General features: G+C 52.0%; 1 protein-coding gene across 3 annotated transcripts in view; it reads left to right on the forward strand.

Annotated features, from left to right (window-relative positions):
• Positions 1-8631, forward strand: part of KCNQ4 (potassium voltage-gated channel subfamily Q member 4) — a 51204-nt gene extending 42573 nt beyond the window's left edge. For all 3 annotated transcript variants that reach the window (XM_041738534.1, XM_041738535.1, XM_041738536.1), the window contains 5 exons: positions 63-283; positions 1244-1343; positions 3549-3680; positions 5904-6033; positions 6531-8631. In XM_041738534.1, the coding sequence (XP_041594468.1) occupies positions 63-283; positions 1244-1343; positions 3549-3680; positions 5904-6033; positions 6531-6743 (796 nt within the window). In that variant the 3' untranslated portion in view covers positions 6744-8631. The remainder of the gene's footprint in view (positions 1-62; positions 284-1243; positions 1344-3548; positions 3681-5903; positions 6034-6530) is intronic.
• Positions 8632-21486: the final 12855 nt, after the last annotated feature.

The following is a 21486-nucleotide window of genomic DNA, read 5'->3' on the forward strand; positions in this document are numbered from 1 at the left end:
GAACACCCCCCTCCCTGCTCCAGCTAACTTGGCTCTCTCCCCCACCCGACCTGCCCTGCCAGCAGCCGGATGGGCATCAAAGACCGCATCCGCATGGGCAGCTCTCAGCGACGGACGGGCCCCTCCAAGCAGCACCTGGCACCTCCGCCAATGCCCACCTCCCCAAGCAGCGAGCAGGTGGGTGAGGCCGCCAGCCCCACCAAGGTGCAAAAGAGCTGGAGCTTCAATGATCGCACCCGCTTCCGGGCCTCCCTGAGACTCAAACCCCGCACCTCGGCCGAGGGTGAGCCCCTGGGGGCCTGGGGCCCAGGACCTACCTGCGGTGGGGGGAACCGAGTCTGGACGAAGGGTGGCAGGATGGTTCCGGTCCCAGCTCTCTAACTGCTCGACCGTCTTTGGGCTCCGGCTTTCTGATCTGTGAATTGGGCCCCGTAACACCTGCTTTGCCAGGCTCCAGGCTGTTCAAGAATCAAATGAGAATGTAGAGGGTCGCACTTGGGAGGGGTTAAGAGGGCAGGCTTTGGAGCCAGGCTGCTGGGGTTTGAATCCTGGCTTTGCCACTTATGGGAAAGTTTTAGGATCCCATGAGCCAGTCCTTGGGAAGCGCTGACCTATGGGGAGCCTGGGCACAGCTGGCACCCAGGGCCTCGTCTTCCCTGACCAGGAAGCTGCCTGCCTTCCACCCTCCCTGCCCCCGTGGAGCAAGCATAGCATCCTCTCTCCTGCACTGCAGCAGCCTGGGAGGAGCGTCTCTCACCCGGATAGAGAAGGACTGGCTTTCAGGGCCTGACCCAGCAGCGGAGCTGGGCACGGGAGCCAGGGGCTCAAGCTCCCTTCCCTCGTGGCTGAAGGATAAGACCGCGTGTGTGATTATGTGCAGAGGCCTCGGGTCCCTGGTCTCTGGGGCTCGCTGTGCTCTTGGGACCAGGGGGGCTTCCTCCCGGGCTGCGTGGAATTTACCTCAGGCCAAACCCTAAAACAGCTCCCGCTTACCTGGCCCCCAGGCAGATTCTCGCCCTGACTGGTCATAGGGCAGATGGGCATGCGGTGAACCAGGGTTTTCCACGCGGGGTAAGGCAGCCAGGGAGGCTGGAGCCTGGCCTGCCTTGTGCCCCCAAGAAGGTTCTAGACCCTTTCTGAGCCTGTCTCCTTATCAGTATCTCTAAAGGGGGGTCCGACAGGTGGTGGTAGGGGTTGGGAGTGGCCCCTTCTGCTGCCACCACCTGGCCCCCTGACTTTCCAGAGGGCCCCTCGGAGGAAGTGGCGGAAGAGAAGAGCTACCAGTGTGAGCTCACAGTGGACGACGTCATGCCCGCTGTGAAGACGGTCATCCGCTCCGTCAGGTGAGACTGAGGCCTGAGGTGCCCCCTCCCAACCCGTCTGCCACCCATTGCTGCTCCCCATCTGGGGCCTGCCCTCATGGCCAGGCCTGGCCTGGCTCCCGGGCACGCCAGCTGCTGCCCGCCTGGCACCCTTGGCGGTGCTGGCTGCCGGGGACCCTGGAGTGTGGGTGGGGTGGGAGGTGGCATATGGCTCCCAGCAGGGCTTGCTCATCCTCTTCACGTCTGGAGGGCTGGCTGGCTAGGGCGGTAGGCTCGGCTGCCCACTACAGTCCCTGTCCTACATCCGCAGGGTCCTCTCCGAGTCCCCCCCCCCCCACCCTTCCCCCTGCCCTAGCTGTGTACCGCCTCCTGCCTGTCCCCACGTCTGTCCTGGGGGCTCTTTCCCTCCATCTCTGTCTCAGTTTCATCTTCCTTTCGCTGCTGTGTCTCACCGTTTCTCTCTCTCCTTGGGTCTCTTGACCTCAGCTTGTCTGGCTCCCTCAGGGCTTCCTCTAGAGCAGAGCTTTTCAAACCACAGGTCACAACAGTTTGAAATCAACTTAGTAAAATCAATTTAGTGGGCCATGGTCAGCATTTACCAAAAAAAAAAAAAAAAAAAAAAAAGGAATAGAAAATAGCAGAGTGCATTCCCCAGTAGGAAGGATAAATAATGTTGGTGAAACATACATTTCAGTTACGTTTGTGTGTGGATACTGGTTTCTTTCTTTCTTTTTTTTTGGATACTGGTTTCTGATGTAAAATGTATTTTTTAAAAGATTTATTTATTTTGGGGGGGTGAACAGGGGGAGGGGCAGAGGGAGAGGGAGAGAGGGAATCCCAAGCAGACTGGCGGCTGAGTGTGGAGCCCGATGATGATGATGACAGCAGGGCTGGATCCCACCACTCTGAGATCGTGACCTGAGCCAAAACCAAGAGTTGGACACCTAACTGACTGAGCCACTCAGGTGCCCCGTAAAATGTATTTCTTAGGGTGGGTCTGGGTCAAACAAGTTTGGAAGCCCCTGTCCTCCGGCTTCCTGCCCAAGACTCTCCCCGTCCAGGGCATTCCTCACACAGGTGGGCAGAATTATCATGCCAACCAGAGGAAACCCCATGGCCCCTACCCCACCACCCCAGCCGGCCGTTGTCCAGTCTCTGCCAGGGATTCAGGATTCGGGGCTCCCCAGAGTTCCTCCTCATTCACCCCCCACCTCCACCCATTAGCCTCCTTTTCAAGGCCAATCTCTTTCTCAGCTTTTTTTTTTTTTTTTTTTTTTTTAGATTTTATTTATTTATTTGAGAGTGAGTGAGAGAGAAAAAGAGAGAGAGCACAAACGCTGGGAGAAGGAGAAGCAGACTCCTTACTGAGCAGGGAGCCGGACTCGGGGCTCAATCCCAGGACCCTGGGATCATGACCCAAGCTGAAGGCAGAGGCTTAACCCAACTGAGCCACCCAGGAGCCCCAACTTTCTCTGTCTTCTTACCTGCCACCCCACCTCCCCAGGTGGATCTGCCCCTTAGTTCCACTCTGGCTCCTAGTTCCGGCTCCTTTGAACAGAATCTCCCTCACATGCCTCCATGTCTGTCTGCATCCAGGAGGTCTCTTTTCATCCCCCTCTTGCCCTTGGGACCGGAATCACTCTCAAGACTTGTCATCTGACCTCCTCAGCTGAGAGCCCCCTTCTCATCATCCCAGACCATCTCTCCATTCCTTGCCATGGCCTTTGTCACCCCATAACTGTGTCCTGTCTCCCACCCCACAGCAGGGCTACTCAGATCAAGGATTGGATCTGATGCCTTTTTGGGTGTCCAGGGTCCAGTTATTAGTGGTGCTAATAAACATTTGTGGAACGAATGCAAAAGTGTCTTCCCCCAAGCCGTCTTGATCACCGGTGTTCACAGATGCCTGCCCTGTGTCCCAGCTAGCAGGGAGAAACCAGGCCCAGACCCTGCCCTCCCAGGCTAATGCTACTGCAGATACAGGCACATTAAAATAATAATAATAATAATAATAATAATAATAATAATACCAGGGAGACATCAGAGGGCTAGGGGTGGAACCTGGTGGGGAGAAGGGAGGCTGGGAGACCCAGCAGGGGCTTTTGCAGTGACCCAAGCAGAAGGTGCCCTCATGCTGGGCAGAAGGTTAGCTAGCAAAGGGATGGAAGGATAGCAAAGGGGGCTGGGGAAGAATCCGTTTCTGCTGAGACCCCCCTCTCTGGACAGGATCCTGAAATTCCTGGTGGCCAAAAGGAAATTCAAGGAGACGCTGCGACCATACGACGTGAAGGACGTCATCGAGCAGTACTCGGCGGGGCACCTGGACATGCTGGGCCGGATCAAGAGCCTGCAGGCTCGGTGGGTGCACGGGCAGTGAGGCGACCCCAGCCCCAAAGCGAGCCCTGCGAGGCGGGGGAGCACCCCCCCCCACCCCCCCCACCACCCCCACCCCCCCCACCCCGCGCCGGGACAGAGCCGCCAGCGCCCCCTAGGGGCCGCGGCGGGAGCTGGAGGTTCTGGCCTGGGCAAGGCTCCTGGCTTGCAGGGCGCACCTGCCTTGAGCCTGAAGGACCCAGATGCCCGTCCTCTATGCGAACCCTATTGGCCTGCGCTCCTCGGGGGACGTCTTTAGATGGCTGTTTCCTGGCCCTAAAATAATAGGATTAAAAATAATTAGTGATCTCCCATCTGCCAAGCGCATAGGAAATCGTCCTCAATGCTTGCCTCGGGAACCCTCCGCCATCTCTTCTCTCCACCCAGCATATAGGAAGAATTCTTGCACCAAGACCTTAATCACCTACACCTTGCTCTTCTCCTCTTGTGGTCTGCATTCTCACTGCCCACTCATTGACTTGGTCTCTTAAGAAACAGTCATTGAGCTTTTGTTACTTGCCAGACAGTGGGGCTCTGGTAGAAAGCAAGAGTCCCTGGCCTCATGGAGCTTTTATTCTGGTGGAAGGAGAACAGATGATAAGTAAGTGAAACTAGACGATGTCAGATGATGATCAAGGCTAAGGAGAAACAGAAGGGTTAGGTTGTTGAGGTTTGTGATTTTAAATAGGCAAGAAGCTGACATTTGAGAAAAGAATTGAAGGTGGGGCAACAGGAGGCTACAGGCAACCCTGTGGCTGTTGAAGAGTTTTCAGAGGGAACAGCAAGAGCAAAGGCTCCGGCAAGTGTCTGGGGGTGTTGTTTTAGGAACAGCAAGGAGCCCAGTGTATCTGTTCTGGCCTGAGAGAAGTAGGTGAGGTTAGTAGACAAATGGCACTTGGACTGTATAAAGCCCTGTAGGCCACTGCAGACAAGCTGGCATTCATCCAGGGGGAGATGCAAGCCTTGGAGAACTTTGAGCAAAGGACTGGCAAGATTGAGTTGTATTTTAAAAGGAGCACCCTGGGTGCTATGCTGAGAATGACCTATCAGGGAGCGAGAGTGAAAGCAGGGCGACCAGTGAGGAGGCTGCTTCAGACGTGCAGGCAAGAGATGATGAGGACTTGGACCAGTGTTGGCAGCAGTGGAGGTGGGGAGAAGCGTGCACATTCCAGATATATTTTGAAGGTCGAGCCGACAGGGTTTTCTGATGGGAAGTATAAGAGAAAAAAAAGAAAGTCAAGGCTGAAGCCAAGGGTGATGGCTCGAGCAACAGGAAAAAGTTGGTTTGTTGACATGGAGAAGGCAACAAGTGCAGCAGGTTGCACTCAGGAGAGCTGGGAGGTGTTGGGTTATGATGCCCATCGGACCTCTATGAGGAGTGTTGCTCTGGCAGTTAGGCTGAGCACTTTGGGCTTCAGAGGAGAGGTGTGGGCTGGAGAGACAGATTTGCCATCAACAGGGTACAGAGGAATTGCAAATGTGGAACGGAAGACGTCACTTAGTGAGAGTGCATAGAGAAAAGAAGTCCCAGGAGTGAGCCTTGGGTCTTGTGCTGTTTCCTGGAGGTGAAGGAGGCGGGACCAGCAAAGGATGGTGAGAAGGAGAGGTTAGGGACGTGGGAGGAGAGCTGGGAGAAGGTGGTGTTTGTGACCCCACGTGAAGGAAGTGCAGGAGGAAGGGCGATCAGATGTGCCAAGTGCCACTAAAAGGTATAAGGAGGCCGAGAGTTGATCATCGAATTTAACAGCACAGGTCATTTGGGATCTTGACAGCAGTAGGTTTGGTGAGATGGTGGGAATGAAAGCCTGCCTGGAATAGGTTTAAGAGAGAGAGGGAGGAAAGAAATTGGAGATAGAGGGCAGAGAGAATGCTTTCAAGAGTCACGCTGTGGCTCTGTGGGCCAGCTCCAGCCGCGTCCGCCTTATAACTCGCATTCCTGCTTGGGTCTCTCTTTTCCCGTCCACCGGCAGTTGCTTTACTCATCATGCTGGTGTGTGGTGCTCTTCCACTGCTGGGCTAGTTGGAACACCTGCAAACCTGGAAGGCCCCTCCATCCAGCTCAGTCTCCATTCGTCAGGGCAGAAGGGCGCCCTCCTACCAGTGCAGGCTGGGTCTCCCCGTTCCCCAGGCAACCTAAAGTGCTTGAGGGAGCGGGGGAGGGATGGGTGGCGTGTGCCTGGGGCCTTTGACGGTTACCTTCCTCCGCAGGGTGGACCAGATTGTGGGCCGGGGGCCTGGGGACCGGAAGGCCCGAGAGAAGGGAGACAAGGGGCCCTCCGACACGGAGGCGGTGGATGAGATCAGCATGATGGGACGCGTGGTCAAGGTGGAGAAGCAGGTGAGTATGGGATGGAGTTTCGCGGCTATGGCGGAGCTGGTCGTGGGCCGAGAAGCTCCGGAGGGCCGCGGGGAGGTTGCCCGCCTCAGCCGCCGCGGAGAACCCCAGCCTGGGAGGCCGGGGCGGGGCCCGGGCCCCGCAGATAAGCCCCGCCTCCCAGGAAGCCCGCCCACTCCTGCTAAGCCCCGCCTCCAGGTGGGCGTGGCCTCAGGTGAACCCGACCCGGTGTCATCTACTGCCACGTGACCCCGCTTCCGTTGTCCATCTCTAGCTCCCGGAATACTGCAACCAGTCACAATTAAATTTCCCTCCGGGAAAAAAAATAAATAAATAAAAATAAATAAATAAATTGCCCTCCGGGAATGAACCTCCCCACTCCCCTTCAGTTTCCCACCTCCGCCCCGCCCCCTGGCCAAGCCCCGCCTTTCCTTCGCCCCTCCCCGGCCAAGCCCCGCCCCTCCCAAGCCCCGCCTCCAGCCGCGCCCCGCCCCCGGCAGGTGCAGTCCATTGAGCACAAGCTGGACCTGCTGCTGGGCTTCTACTCGCGCTGCCTGCGCTCCGGCACGTCGGCCAGCCTGGGCACCGTGCAGGTGCCGCTCTTCGACCCCGACATCACCTCCGACTACCACAGCCCCGTGGACCACGAGGACATCTCCGTCTCCGCGCAGACGCTCAGCATCTCCCGCTCGGTCAGCACCAACATGGACTGAGGGGCTTCTCAGGGGCGGGGCAGCACACGGCCGGCCCCTGGGGCTGGCGCTCGGCCCGCCCCCGGAGGCCCCGGACTCCTCTCTTACTTGAACTTGCTCCCGTGCGGGGAGGGAGGCCACACGCAGTATTGAGCTGCCTGGGTGGGCGCGATACCCGGCGTGGGGGTGCCAGCGACCTGCCCCACCTCAGGAGCGTGAGATGTCCGGCCCCCCAGAGCCCCACCCGTTCCATCGAGGCCCCGCATGGCCCGCTGGGCAGGGGCCGTGTCCCGGGAGTGGGAGTGGGGCGCTGGGGTCCTGGGCCCCGACCCAGCTTCCAGCTATGCAAGGTGAGGTCTCCGGCCCGCCCTTCGGACAGAGCAGGGAAACCCTCCCGCCAAGTCCCCGCCCCACTTGGGGTGGGCCCAAGGTGCCCAGGGGTACCTATAAGCATAGAACCCTGCCGCGAGGCAGTTGGGCACCACATATGCAAACTATGTTAAATATGCAACTTTGGGGACCCCCATGGGGTCCCTCTGCCCCTCCCTCGTTGGGAGATGGGCCCCAGCAATAGCTGGTCTCAGGCTGCTTGGCCATGGCCCCCATCCTTGTTCTTTGGCTTACCACCCGCTCCTCACCCAGCATGGAGCCTGTTTCTCCCTTGCCTCCCCAAGGGCAGCGCATGGGCCTTTCTTCCCATTGGCAGGTATCCCCTCCCGGGGGCTCCTTCCTCCTGCTGGACGTCCACTCCCCTCCTTGGCCCTCCAGACACCTCGGTCAGCACAGGTTTCTGTATTGGCCTCCAAATCTCCCATGGACAGTGCTCCTGTGATCACACAAAGTTTCCCCGAACATGCAGAAAGCCTCTCCTACTCACTGACACACACAATCACACACACTTAGAGACACGAGCACACAGCCATTCAGCCTTTCTTGGGCCTCTGCAGTTGATGCCAAGGGACAGAGGAAGCCTGCTGTTCCATCTGAGTAGGAGAGGGAGCCCTGAAGTGACCCCAGGCCTCACCTCAGAGTTTTACTAGCTCCCGTTTCTCAAGATCTACTTCTCACTGGTCCAAGAGCCCTAACTGCTGCTTCTGCTGCCCCCAAAGGTCCTCCTACAGCACAACTCAGGCCTAGGCCTCTCCGGCCTGGACGGCACTGGAAAGACCCAGGCCCTTCCCCGGGGTGGTTGTCAGGCCTGCTTCCACTAGACTTGCCCCCTTCCTCGTCCGTCTCAGCCCCTGAGAGAATACTAATGCATTTAGCAACTCCTATTTGTCGGGCACCAGCTGTGCCTTTGGCACTCGCAGGCACCGTTTCCCTCCCTCTGCACCTCACTCTTCACTTCAGTTGGCAGCCCCCCCATACTGGCATTAAGTCCCCCCCTCCATGCCAGGCCCTCAGCACGTCTGAGGGCATCCCTACCTTTCTGTCCCTCTTTTTGCAAAGCCAATGCAGGGAGCAGGAGGGTGATGGGTAGTGGACCGATGGTGACCCTCTTGTGGGGTACCAGGGAACCAGGGGCTCAGGCCCAGCCACCTGCATCTCATGACTGGGGACCTGCATGCACCAGCTCCAGGGCTGGGGCTGGATCTTGCTCAGCCCCATGGTGCCCAGCCTCTGCCCCCACATACCCTCTGCATGTGACCATCATGCCCTGGATGGAGCCTGTCCTGGCTCACCTCACCTGCACTGCACTGTCCCCAGAGAGCCACCCCCTATCCCCTCAGAGACAGAGCTGTGGAGAGGGGCAGGAGAATGGGATCACCCTATGACCAAAGGAGATTTGGGATGAAGCCCTCCCTCCTTCCACGATCGAGGTTCCCCCACCAACCCCGTTCTCGGATATGCAAGTACCTCACTTTGTTAACTTATTAACTTATTGGTTTCATTAAAGTTTTCAGTAGGAGGTGGTTGCTTTTGGCTGTTCAGTGGCTCTGGGTGGGGTACCTGGTCTGGGGGTGGGGATGAAGACACTTGGATTAGTCGGCACTCTTCTGGTTGTAAACCACAAAACCCTAACCCATTATAGCTTAAGAGAAAGGAAAGAAGGAAGGAAGGAAGGAAGGAAGGAAGGAAGGAAGGAAGGAAGGAAGGAAGGAAGGAAGGAAAATTTAAAAAGAAGGAAGGAGGAGAAAGAAAGAGGAAAAGAAAAGCAAAAAGAAAGAAAGCAAGCCGAGGTAAATAAACTGCCTGGAGTCTAGAATGGTTTTAGGCAGAGCCAGAGCTAGGTGCTTTAACTGTCAGGGATCTGTCTTGTGTCTCAGCCTCCCTCTCAGGCAGGCTGACCTCTCATGATGACCCTGGCACTTACAAATGTACTTTCTCTTGGCTTAGGGCCCCAGTGAAAAGTGAGTACCAGTTCCCTAATAGTTTGTGTCAGTCAGGGTCCGCTTAGGAAGGCGGAAACTAGGCTAGGTTTTCAACGATGAGAATTCACCATAGGGACCGGATTACCCTGGTGTAGGTGGGCTCAAAGAGCCAGAAGAACGAAGGTAACTGAGAGGGGGTCCCTGCAGGAAACAGCTGCCTTTCCTACAGCTGTAGGATCACAGGGGGAGAGAGTGGGGTTAGCGGAACACACAGGCTTGTTTGGGGGAGTCCCATAGTGCTGGGGCTCTGGATACTGAAGAGGGGGTCTGGCTGGCTGGTTCTAGTACCTCTCCGGGGATACAGCGAAGCTTGTCTGGGGGTGCAGGAAAAGAGCTGAAGGCTGGTATCAACTGTTGCTATAGGGCTGTTGCTGATGAGGTTACAAGCAAAGGAAGAAGGAAGCCTCCATTCCTCCTGCCTTCCAACCTTTCCTTAATGCCCCTGTTGTCAAGGCCAGCTAAGAAAGGTAATGTGGTTTGCAGTCTCAGCCCCAGGATCACAAAGCAGAGTATGGAAGGTTGTGTTTGGAACTATAAGACAGTAGCTGAATAACTGGCACAGTCCCCCCTTTGGGCACTCGGCATCCACACACACCATTCCACACACACTTGAACCTCTACCCAATAGGATGAAACTACCCTGTATACAAATGAAGACACAAAAAAAAAAGAAAAAGAAAAGAAAAAGAAAAAGAAAAAAACAATGAAGACACTAACCCTCTCTCCCCCCAAATAGGAAAAAGCACAAAGTCCCACCGTCCAATAGATGTATCTATCTCCAGGAGTTCGTCATTGAATCTGTATCTGCAGGATGTTAATTTTTTTACTCCTCTAATTCAGCCACAAGCCCACCTACAACTAAACAGTAAACTGTAAAGTTAGCAATCATAATCTTTATATAAAATAATAGGGGAGAAGGAGGAGTGAGGAAAAATGAATTACTTAATAGGCAATATAGACACCAAGCAAGAAGAAAATATGCATAAGTGCAAGACACCTCCTTCTGGTAACTGGTCACAGTGCCATAGTTGATAGATATATATTTGTTAGTTGAGTAAATGTATGTATGCAAAATATATATATTTTACTAATGGGTAAATGTGTGCGTGCGTATATGTATTCATAATTCTCTTATATATAATTGCCCGTTGCCGGGACATCAGCTAGTTGGGGTTCTTTACGTGGTGGAGCGATCTGAGTAATTCCTGGAGGGTCTGAATCCTCCGTGGTCCGGCACAGTTTGGGGTGCCCAAGCTTTTCGCTAACTTTTACTCTTGTCTATGGAAGTACGAAGAGGGGTCCCGAAGGATCCTTGGGTTCTAGACATGGCTGTCTCCATCCTCATGGTGCCACTGCATCCCCATTTTCCTTTGGTGACTGGACCAGTCAAGCAGCCAGTACCATAACTTTCTTTGCCTGCTGGTTTAGTGGCTCGAGAAATCCAAAGTGGCCAGTTGGAAATTTCAACTTCCCATTCAATGAAGACTCTTTATTCCCTTCCTTTGAGAACTAAGACCTCCAAACTAGCGAGTCCCAACCACTGTAAGGGACAAGCAGCAAAAGTTTTGTGAGTGAGCACAGTAGGCGGAATAAATGGCCAAGGATATCAGATCCTAATCTCTGGAATCTGTAAATGTTACCTTATAAGGAAAAAGGATCTTTGCAGCTGGGATTAAGTTAATGATCTTGACGTGGATAGATAATCCCAGATTATCCGGTGGGCCCTAAATCCAATTGTAAATATCCTTTTAAGAGAGAGAGAGAGAGGCAGAGGGAAGTCTGACACACACAGAGGAGAAGGAGGCAGTATGAAGGCAGAAGCAGAGATTGGAGGAGCGTGGCCACAGCAAAGGTAGGCCCACAGCCACCGGAAGCTGGAAAATCAAGGAAGGATTCTCTCCCGGCGCTCTGGAGGGAGCACAGCCTTGCTGACACCTTGATTTAGGCCAAGTGAAGCTGATGGGTGAATTTCTGGCCTCTGGAACTGTGAGGCAATAAATTCTGTTGTTTGAAGTCACCCAGTTTATAGTAATTTGTTATGGTCACTACGAGAAACTACTACCGTGGGTTATGTGGTGTAATAGTGAGAGAAGCTACTCTCACTACCTCCCATTGATTCCCAGAACTGCACATTTGGCTGTGTCAATGAGGACAAATCACTGTGCCCTCTATGATGGGAAGGACCCGGGGAATGAACCTAGCACCAGGTGGCTAGATGTATCCCTGCAGAATGGTGATATATTGGGTGTTCATGTCCCTGCCGATGGACATACAGTAGTGACAATAACAGGGTCAGCTTTGGTGGAATAAGTCCATACTGCTGAACCTGTAAAGAGGCTCCATCCTTGTCACCATGACCACGTTGTGCAAGAGCATGTCGAGCAAACACCGGAGGAGTTGCGGAAGGAGGCCAACTGGCATCCATGGGATGTGCCATCTGAGGCATGTGATTATCAAGAGCCTCCCCTGCCATGGATGCACTTTGGTGAGATTTCACTTGGGACAGAAATATCTTTATACTCTGTGGCCATTTCTGAAAGTCCATCTAAATACCTCATCCGGGGCAGCCCAGGATGGCTCAATGGTTTAGCGCGAGCCTTCGGCCCAGGGTGTGGTCCTGGAGTCCCAGGATCGAGTCCCATGTCGGGCTCCCTGCATGGAGCCTGCTCCTCCCTCTGCCTGTGTCTCTGCCTCGTTCTCTCTTTCTCTCTCTCTGTGTCTCTCATGAGTAAATAAATAAAATCTTTAAATAAATAAATAAATAAATAAATAAATAAATAAATAAATAAATGTCTCATCCGAAGTCCTCCAATTCTGTTCTTTCTAAGTGGCTGACCATGGGGCCAAACCATTAGCCACTGCTCAGAAACCAGTGTTGTACAGAAACCAGTACCAAAGGTACCGAAGGGTGAGTAGGATTTAGCCAGGCTTGGGAATTGGGTGGTTGGTGAATGTTCCAGCTAGAGAGTATATAGCATGTGTAAGGGGCCAGGGGCACCAGAGAGTGGGGGACACAGGAAAAGAAAGAAGTCCCTGCAGCTGGGTCCAGAGAGCAAAGAAGAAAGTGGTGCAAGACAGAGCTTAGGAATTAGAGGTCAAGGTCTACAGATTTACGAGTCCATAAATCATCCCAAGGAGATAGGACTTAAGTGTGAGAGCATCTGGGAACCAGCTAAAGATGTTGACCAGGGGTTAAACCGGGACATATTTCCATTTTAGAAAATTTTCTTCCTCGGATGGAAGATGGATTGGAGGGAGCAAGGCTGGGTGCTCCCAGCTCGGAGACCGCTGCAGCAATCCGAGCAGGCAATGTTGTTAACCTAGACAAGTCCCGCAGCATTTCACTAATTGAACAAATGTCTGCGGAGCACCTGCTGTATGTCAGGTCCTGGCTCAGCACAACGCACGGGCTGAACAGACGCAGGAGGCCCAGCTCTGGCCCTGAGGTCATCCAGCCCCTGGTGGAAACAGATGGGCAATTACCCAATGCACACGCCGCTCTTTATCTTTCTAAGTTTGTCTGGCTCAGCAAGGAGGGTTCGCAGGTGGCTGTGGGAGTCCCCAGACAGTCATCAAATATGGCCTTGAGAGCAGATATGATTTTAGCTCGGTGTGTCATTTATCTATTGCTGTGTAACAACTCACCTTACGCCTTAATAGCTTAAAACTACAACTGTTTTATTCGCTCTTGATTCTGTGGGTCAGCAATTTGAGCTGGACTCGGCTGAGTGAGTCTGCTGGTCTCTCCTGGGACCACTGATGTGGTTGCCTCTTGACTGGGCCTGGATGGTCCAGGAGGACCTCACTCAAGGGCCGTCAGCACCCTGGTTGCTCCATGGACAGGATGGCTTGTCTTTGCTCCATGTGGTTTACCAGCCTCCGGTTGGCTGAGCTTCTTTACGTGAAGAGGGCACAGAAACAGAGGCAGAGGGTCCCTTAAAGCCTCTGGCTCAGAAGCTATCCCGAGCAGCCCAGGACTGCAGTGTCCCAGGGCCTCTGCTCATGTGGGGTGTGCTCTCAATCTATTGCAATTTTTACACTCTTGCAGATCAAAAAACCCCATGCTACATATTTCCCAATTTATTTATTTTTTTAAAGATTTATTTATTTATTTATTCAGAGAGAGAGGGGCAGAGATACAGGCAGAGGGAGAAATCGGCTCCATGCAGGGAGCCCAACACGGGACTCGATCCCAGGTCTCCAGGATCACACCCCAAGCTGCAGGCAGCGCTAAACCGCTGTGCCACCAGGGCTGCCCATATTTCCCAATTTATTTTGACTTCTTTTGATGTACTTTGAACAGTTCCAGTTGCTGGAACCATTTTGTTTGCCGAGGGGCACATTTTGTCCCTTCCACCCACCCCTTGTGTGCAACAGAATTGTGAAAGCTTCTCTCCTGGGGTATCAGTTTGCAGGGGCTGCCCTAACAAATGCTACAGACTGGGTGCCTTTTTTTTTTAAGCCCCAGAACCTTTGCTACAACAAAAACTATCTGGATTCCCAGTATAAATGATAAAATCGATGCATATGCCCTGAGCATGTGCCCGGCATCTGCAACCAAAATAAATCAGATCTGTCTCTGTGATGCATTCTCGAACAACTCTAGTAATTGTACTATTTGTTGGAAAGTCGTTCTTCCTTCATCGTTGCCATGGCTACCTTTGGGCGGAGTATGCCTCCCTACCTGTCTTACAATGGGTTTCCTACAAACAGATTCTGAGACAGAGAGGTGCGCAGCAGGCTCAGCGTGGGGAGGTCAGGTGGACAGGATGGGGCAGAGGGAAAAATTGATCTGTAATGCGATTCAACGGAGGCTTCTGCTGACCTTCAGAAGCTCTGGAGCTCAAGCAGCCCTTCAGGATTGTGCCTAATTGAGGGAAGGAGGCCCCCCTTTGTCTCCATGCTTCGGCCAACCACTGGCCATGAGCTGCCCCTGGGGGGGCGTGACTTTGGGGGAGGCAGTTCCCTATGGCCAAGGGCAATTCCCAGTGAGTGATAGTTGGGAGCCAGCCCAGAGATTGCCAGCAGCTGGAGAGTGGGTGCAGAGGCCCCGAAGGGATCTGAGCAGAGGGGCATCCATGCCACCACCCCCATTGACTTTGGGCTTGGCCATGGGATTTACTTTGGCCACATGGAACGTGGGGGGAAAGGATAGTGTGCTTGTTCCAAGGTAAGGCCATGAGAGGCATGGCGAGTTCTGGCAAAGCTCTTGGTGCTTCCCTCCTCCACCATGAGAAGATAGCTCCTGGGCCTTCATCCTGGGTCCGGAATGTAGATGTGGGGGGCAAACCTGAACCAGGCTCGGAATCAAGAGTCTGGCTTGACCCAGCCCATCACAATCAGCTGAACTGCAGTTGACCTACAGGCTCAGGAGTGTGAAATGATACTTGAGTTTGTAGGCCGCTGAGACTTTGGGTTGCTTGTTTCACAGCAGTATCACAGCAAGACCCGACTAACACAGCTAAGCTACTAAGGGGGGGCTCGTAGGAGGCAGTGAGGTCAAAGGTTTACAATGCATATCACAAGCAGAACATTCTTTAAACTCTCCTTACGTACCTTTATTTTTGCCACAATGGCTTCTGGGGGCATCAGACTCCTCCTCCTCTTCTTCTTCCTCTCCTCCTTCTTCCTCTCCTCCTCTTTCTTCTTTCTTTCTTTCTTTCTTTCTTTCTTTCTTTCTTTCTTTCTTTCTTTCTTTTTCTTTCTTTCTTTCTTCTTCTTTCTTCTTTTTTTAATTGCCTGCACAGCCTCTAAAGTGGGTGGGAGACATGGAGGACTTCCTGGAAGTAAGGAGAAAGATTGCTGGAAAACAGCCTGGGAGGAGGATCCTGAGGCCCAAGACCCAAGCTGCCCTGCCAGCTCAGAACCTGGGTGTGTTGTGCCCTTCCCTCTCAACCTCCCTCCTGCTAGACCCTCCCATAGCTCCTCTCCTGAACATTATGACTCCTCCCAGGCATCACTTCAGCTCCTGGAGGGCCAGAAGCATCTGGATGGACCATCAACCACCTGGGAACCCTCCCAGTCCCTGTTATATGTCTCCATGGCCACCAGGCGTCAGTAAAGACCTCAGCCTGGTGTCTTAGACCCAACCTGGAGCCAGGAAGGAGGCCGGACTCTGGGGCCAGGACACCCCACCAGGACACCCCATTAGTTAGGACCAGCATATCTGGAAGAGAGAGCGGTATGGAGGGCTGAGCAGTTCGTGGGTTGAGAAATGGAGACTCCAGGACTCGCCTCTGAGAGTCAGGGGCTGTGTTCTCTGCCCTTCATTCACTTATTCCACAATTGTTTGTTCATCTCAACTATGTGCCAAGCACTTTTTTGGTGCCAAGGTCACTGTGGTTCTCCGAAACTCACAAAGTCCCTGCTCACACGCAGTAGATAGCAGATGACTGTCTAGACAGAAAATAAACGAACCAAAAGCCAAACAAGATAATTTCAGGGAGTGGTCAGAGCTCTGAAGACAAGAAAATGGAAATAGGAAGGTAGCAGCGATGGAGGGGAGGCAATTTTAGGAGGAATGGTCAGGGAAGCTCAAGGAGAAGCAAAAGCCTTCATAAAAAGTCAGGACTGCCAAGGATCCCAGGGCTGGCTGGCCCAACAGCTGTGTTTTTCAGAGGGGGAAACTGAGGCCCAATAATCCAGGGAGAGCCTAGAGCTGAGCCCGAGATCCTTGACCCGAGGTTTGTCCTTGGGTGGTCTCCCTTCTCTCAGGTCCTTAATGTGCCCTGTGTCATCCAAGGGAGGAAAGTGCAGGTGGCAGGGTGGCTCTCCCAGAATGTGCAGGTTAAACAGGAACCAGAGGAGACAGACACCTTCAGAAGTCGGGAACGTAGGGACACCTGGGTGGCTCAGTGGTTGAGCGTCTGCCTTCAGCTCAGGGCTTGATCCCAGGGTCCTGGGACCGAGTCCCGCATCGGGCTCCCTGCATGGGGCCTGCTTTTCCCTCTGCCTGTGTCTCTGCCTCTCTGTGTGTCTCTCATGAATAAATAAATAAAATCTTTTTTAAAAAAAGTCAGAAGTATAGAAAACACAAAACCACACCGCAGTGGCAAATAAGTCCCACAGAGTTTTGATTTTCCTGTGACACGATTTCAATGCTTTAAAAGGTATTTTAAAAATCCAATTCTTTTCCAAATGTTGGTTTTGACGCCTTTGCCTGTTTGAGGGAGGTGAATGCTGTGATGTCGTTTCCTCTTCGCTGGGAGCCTCAGTTCCCTCACTAGCAGAGCCTGAGCTCCGCTTTTCTGATTCCCAAACCACGGCTCCAGCCAGTCCTTTGGTGACCACAGGTACCCCCCTGCCACGTCTGGTCAGAGTCCCCTCCCTCTGCTTCTGAGCCCGAGCCCATGCCCACCCCTGCCCTGAATCTGTCCCCAAGACCACCAGACACAACCACACCCACTTAGAGACATCCAGTGACCTGTGATTTGGGGTTTGGGGGTTTGCACTTGTTATCATCACCAGTTTGTCACCCAGGAAGCAAGACTTACTCAGGGTCACACTGCCAGGATGTGACAGCCAGGATTTGAACCCAAAGTTCCATTCAGGTTTCTCTGCTCAAGGCTCGCCTATGCCTCTGAGATGGAGAAAACCCCCAAAGCTTTGCTGTTCCAGGAACCAATATTCACTTCCCCCGACAACACACTGATGTGCAACAACGTCACTTGGTATAGTGCTGCCACCTGCCGAGCAAAGTGGGGTGCTGCATCTCACCTCGAGTCCCCACTCTGGGGGTCAAGCCCTGGGGAAAACCCAACGGAGAAGCCCCAGGCTTCTCCGGTCACTTGACCCATGAAAACACTGAGGTCCCAAAGATGACCTAACCAAGCCACCCACCTTTGCTGACCCTTCCTCTTTTCTCACCTTCCGCTGCCCTGCTGACCTCCGCCCTCTACTCCCCTGACCTGCTTTGGGAAAGTTTTCTCTTCCCAGTTGCCAAACTCAACAGCCTCTTTGCAGCCCTCATTGTGTCTGGTGTTTCAACACCATTAGATGCTGTTGACCACCTCCTTCAGTGGCCTCCATGACCTCCTCGCTGCTGCTTCTCCTCCTGCCTCCCCAGCTGCTCCTCAGGCTGCCGCTCCCTTCTCTTGTGTTCCCCACATTTCTGTCCTCGGCCACTTTCTGGGTTACTCTGTATGGCCATCCCCAAGGCGACCACTGATGTCCTAATGACTCCAAAACACACTTCTTCTCAGTCCAGACCTCACTGCTGAGCCAACCATCACTTGACCCATTTCTCCAATCTGCCTCCAGTGGGTCACCAACTCCGACGTCCCGCTGTGGCCATGCTGGTCGTATCCTAGTCTCCTAACCTGCTTGCCCTCCTGCTCCCACCGTGGGGAAGAGCCACCTGTCCTCCAACCCTCACCCCGGGGATCATTTTGCCTCCTCTCTTCCCTGTAGCCTCCACTTCGGTAGCCCATTTTTGAGACTGCATTTCACCCCTAATATACATTCCCACTTTCTTCCTAGTAGTAGTAGAACCCCCGCCCCCCCCGGCCCCAACTCTACTTAGACACACGGCCACTCAGAATAAAGACAACATTTCCGGGCCTCTTTTGTGGTTAGGTGTGGACACCTTCCAGAAAGTGCCCTCCTGTTCTTTCCTCCTCTCTGGCTGGAATGTTGATACAGCGGCCGGAGCAGCCTTTTTGGGACCATGAGGTCTAAGCCATGAGTGATGAAGCACTGAGGCAGAGAAGCCTAGGTATCAGCACTGTGATAACCACACCAGCCCTGGACCACCTACCTGGTGTATTTTAGCCAAGCTGCTGTCATTCTGTCACTTAAAGCCACTTACCTCATCCTAAATAATCCTAAATGTATAGCTAATTCAACAAGAGTGTCTATTTATGCCAGATGTTGTGTGCCACGCTTTTTCAAACCAAATTTCTCTTAAGGCTCATTCCTCTGTCTTTATCATCTCTCCAATGGACCCCACCATGCCACCTCTTTCCTGGGGCCCTTCTGTCACCCTGAATCAATGTGACAGCCTTCTCAGTGGCCTCCATTTCTCCACTGCGACCCTATTGAATTCATTCTACTCATAGCAGTCAGAGTGATCTTTCCAAAAAACCTAACCCTTTTCCCATCCTGCACAAAGACTCCATGCCCCTTTCTCCGTTACCAACAGGATCAAGTTCAGACTCCTCAGCCTGCCACTCCAGGGCCATCCCTCTGTGGCCCTTGTCTACTTCAAGGATGTCAGTCACTCTTCTGACCACCACCCTACGTGCTAACACACTGACGTGTTGCCTTTCCCAATGAAGCCCTATTCACTCAGGCCACTTGGCCGTTGGACACACTGTCACCTGGGGTTTTCTACTCTCATAGGCTCAAAGAGAGAAAGTGAATTACCCAAGGTGCATATCCACAGTGATGGCTGACTGACACTCTTCCCAGTTCCAACAGTTCTCTTCATAGGTGTCCTCTGACGTCTTCCCCGCCCACACCAAATATCCTGGGGCCTGGGATATCTGAGTTCTAATCTCAACTGAGTCACTTATTACTACCACCTGCTGTGGTAGAGACTGCTGATTGTCCATCAAAATTTGCTCTGGACAAAGGATTTTGGGTGGCTCAGTGGTTGAGTGTCTGCCTTTGGCTCAGGTCATGATCCTGAGGTCCAGGGATCGAGTCTGGCATTGGTTTCCCTGTGGGGAGGCTGCTTCTCTCTCTGCCTGTCTCTGCCTCCCTCTCTGTGTTTTTCATGAATAAATAAAATCTTAAAAAAAAAAAAACCATCCTTCTCATCTTCTGTGCTAATAGAAAGCATATTCCTCAGTCTTCCTTGCAGCTATGCATGGTTCTGTGAGTAAATTCTTGTCAAGAGAATCTGGGTAGAAGTAATGTGTGTATCTGGGCCTTAAAACGTTGTACTTATCTCCTTGCTAACTTCTTCCTTAGAGCTGGGCATGAAGGCATCTGTGACTCAGCTTCCACTCCACAGACAAAGACTCCCCCTCTCAAAAAAAACCACCAAAAATCCCCCCAACAAAACGCCAACCCCAAACACCCAGCCTCCAAAGAACAAAAGAGCCACCTTGGACTTTGAGTAGCTATCCTGGCTCATGAAGTTGGCGTCATGAACGGCAGAGCAACAAGAAGGAAGCAGTCTGGCTCTGAATGAGTCAAGCTAGAAATAAGGATTTTCTACTCTTTAAGGCACTGAAATTTTTTTCTGGTTCCCTTTGTACAGCAGCTGGGTTAACACTTAAATAGCTCTTATTATACATACTATCCTAAGTACATTAAATTCCATAAATTACTAGCTGTGTGGTGGTAGGCAAGTCACTTCGCCTCCACGAGCCTTAGCTTACCTGCCTCTACATAGCCTGGAATAATAATGTATTAATTCAGGTCACTGGGAGAATTAGGTGAGATTTTATGGATCTGTACTGGATGACCTCACAAGCAGCCAGCTCATGTATATAGGGCATGTGTTTAGCTGGAAATTTGAAAGACTTAGATGTGAAGAAGAGGAGGAGGAGAAAGAGGAGGTAAAATATAACTATTTCAAAATAGTCATAAAAAACTGAAGAATTTTTTGGGATTTCTACGCTCATACTCCAGTAAAATATTATTTTGTTTTGAATCATATATAGAGGAACAGGCATACTTACCCAAACTAAATGAAGGAGAGTTGGTTCCCCAAAGAGAATCTGGGGAAACCTTTTAGCAGGAAGATGACTGGGTTCTGGAAAGGTGTAAACAGCAAATGTCTACTTCTCCCTCTGGGTCTCCCTCTGCAGATACAAGAACCCTGTCCTTCCACCGTTTACTTGGGACATAGTCTGAAGTCACCGTCCCCACACTGCCCTCCTGTTCTGGACACTGTTACCAGCTGCTGCTTACTCGGCACCTCTTGTACTTATGTTGGCAACAGCGGCCACATATTGGGAACGTCCCTGGAGCCAGGCACTGTGCTGAGCCCACACACGTCAGCCTTTAGCTCATTTAATCTGACCAGTTGGGTGTGTATGTATTTATACCTATTTTAGATTAGAAAGAAAAACAAAAACAGAGGCTCCAAGTGGTAAAGTGGTTTTGCCAGATGTCCTATATGTATGCCAGAATTTTCATCCAGGTCTGTATGACCTTGAGAGCGGGGCTTGGCTCTAAGTCCCAGGGCCCAGACTGTTGACTGTGCTGTGTGCAGAGCCCCTGCAGAAGCACGACTCCACCTGCGTCTCTGCCCATCTCTGAGGAGGGCCAGGGCCAGAGCATTCCTGTTCTTAACTTAAATCCAGAAGCTATGGAGGGGAGAATAAGTGGAGAGATTTAATGATATAAAACTTAACAACTGCAAAAGCAAAAGATACTTTAACCAAAGTCAAGGGACCAGCAACAGAATATTTGCAACATTTACAAAAGACAAAGGTTTACTATTCATAATACATAAGGAAGTCTCATGATACAGTAACAAAAAGACAAACAGCCCAGCACAAACACAGGCAAGAGTATGAACAAGTAACTCTTAGGAGAAGCAATACAAATACACAACATTTTTATCGGTAAAGAAATAGAAATTAAACAAGATTTCTTTTCTTTGAATTCAGGGAGGCAACAATTCAAGCCACTGCTAATGTCCAGTGTGGTGGTCAAGGTCGTGAGGCAACGGACACCGTGTCATGGTACTGGCAGGAAGGCGAGTGGGAGCAGCCGCTTCAAGAATCATTTGGCCAAAAAAAAAAAAAAAAAAAAAAGAACCATTTGGCAGTGGTTCTCCCAGTTTTCTTTGCTCGGATCTTCTGATCCAGTAATTCCCCTTCTAGGAATCCATTCCACAGAGATATTCCCAAGAGCATTCAAGGGTAAATACAGGCAAGCCCCTTGCAGCATTAAACAGTAACAGCAAAATTCAGGAAAGAAGCTCAATTTCCATCAACAGGAGGGCAGTTTGAGCAGGATTATGCACAATGCAGTCATTAAAAAGAGTAAGGTGGAGCCATATTTACTGACAAGAGGTTTCTAAAACGTATTAAGTGAAAAAAAATTCCAATTATATAAAATTGTGTGATCCTATCTACGTGAAAAAGGATGTACGTGTATATAACATACGCATACATCATGTACACGTCGTATGTTTGTGCGTGGAAAAACCTGTAGGGTATTTGAATTTTCACTTGGGACCTTCTAAATTGCTTGAAATTGTTTTGCCTCAAGTGCATATTGCTTTTGACTAAAAACAAAGCTTTTCCTCTTAGAAACAAACAATACTTGGGGCACCTGGGTGGCTCAATCGGTTAAGCATCTGCCTTCGGCTCAGGTTGTGATCCCAGGGTCTTGGGATCGAGCCCCGCATTGGGCTCCCTGCTCATCTGGGAGCCTGCTTCTCCCTCTCCCTCTGCCCCTCTCCCCACCTGAGCTCTCTCTCTCTCTCAAAT

The sequence above is a fragment of the Vulpes lagopus genome, chromosome 23 (genome assembly GCF_018345385.1).
Source record: "Vulpes lagopus strain Blue_001 chromosome 23, ASM1834538v1, whole genome shotgun sequence".
NCBI classification, from domain to species: Eukaryota; Metazoa; Chordata; class Mammalia; order Carnivora; family Canidae; genus Vulpes; species Vulpes lagopus.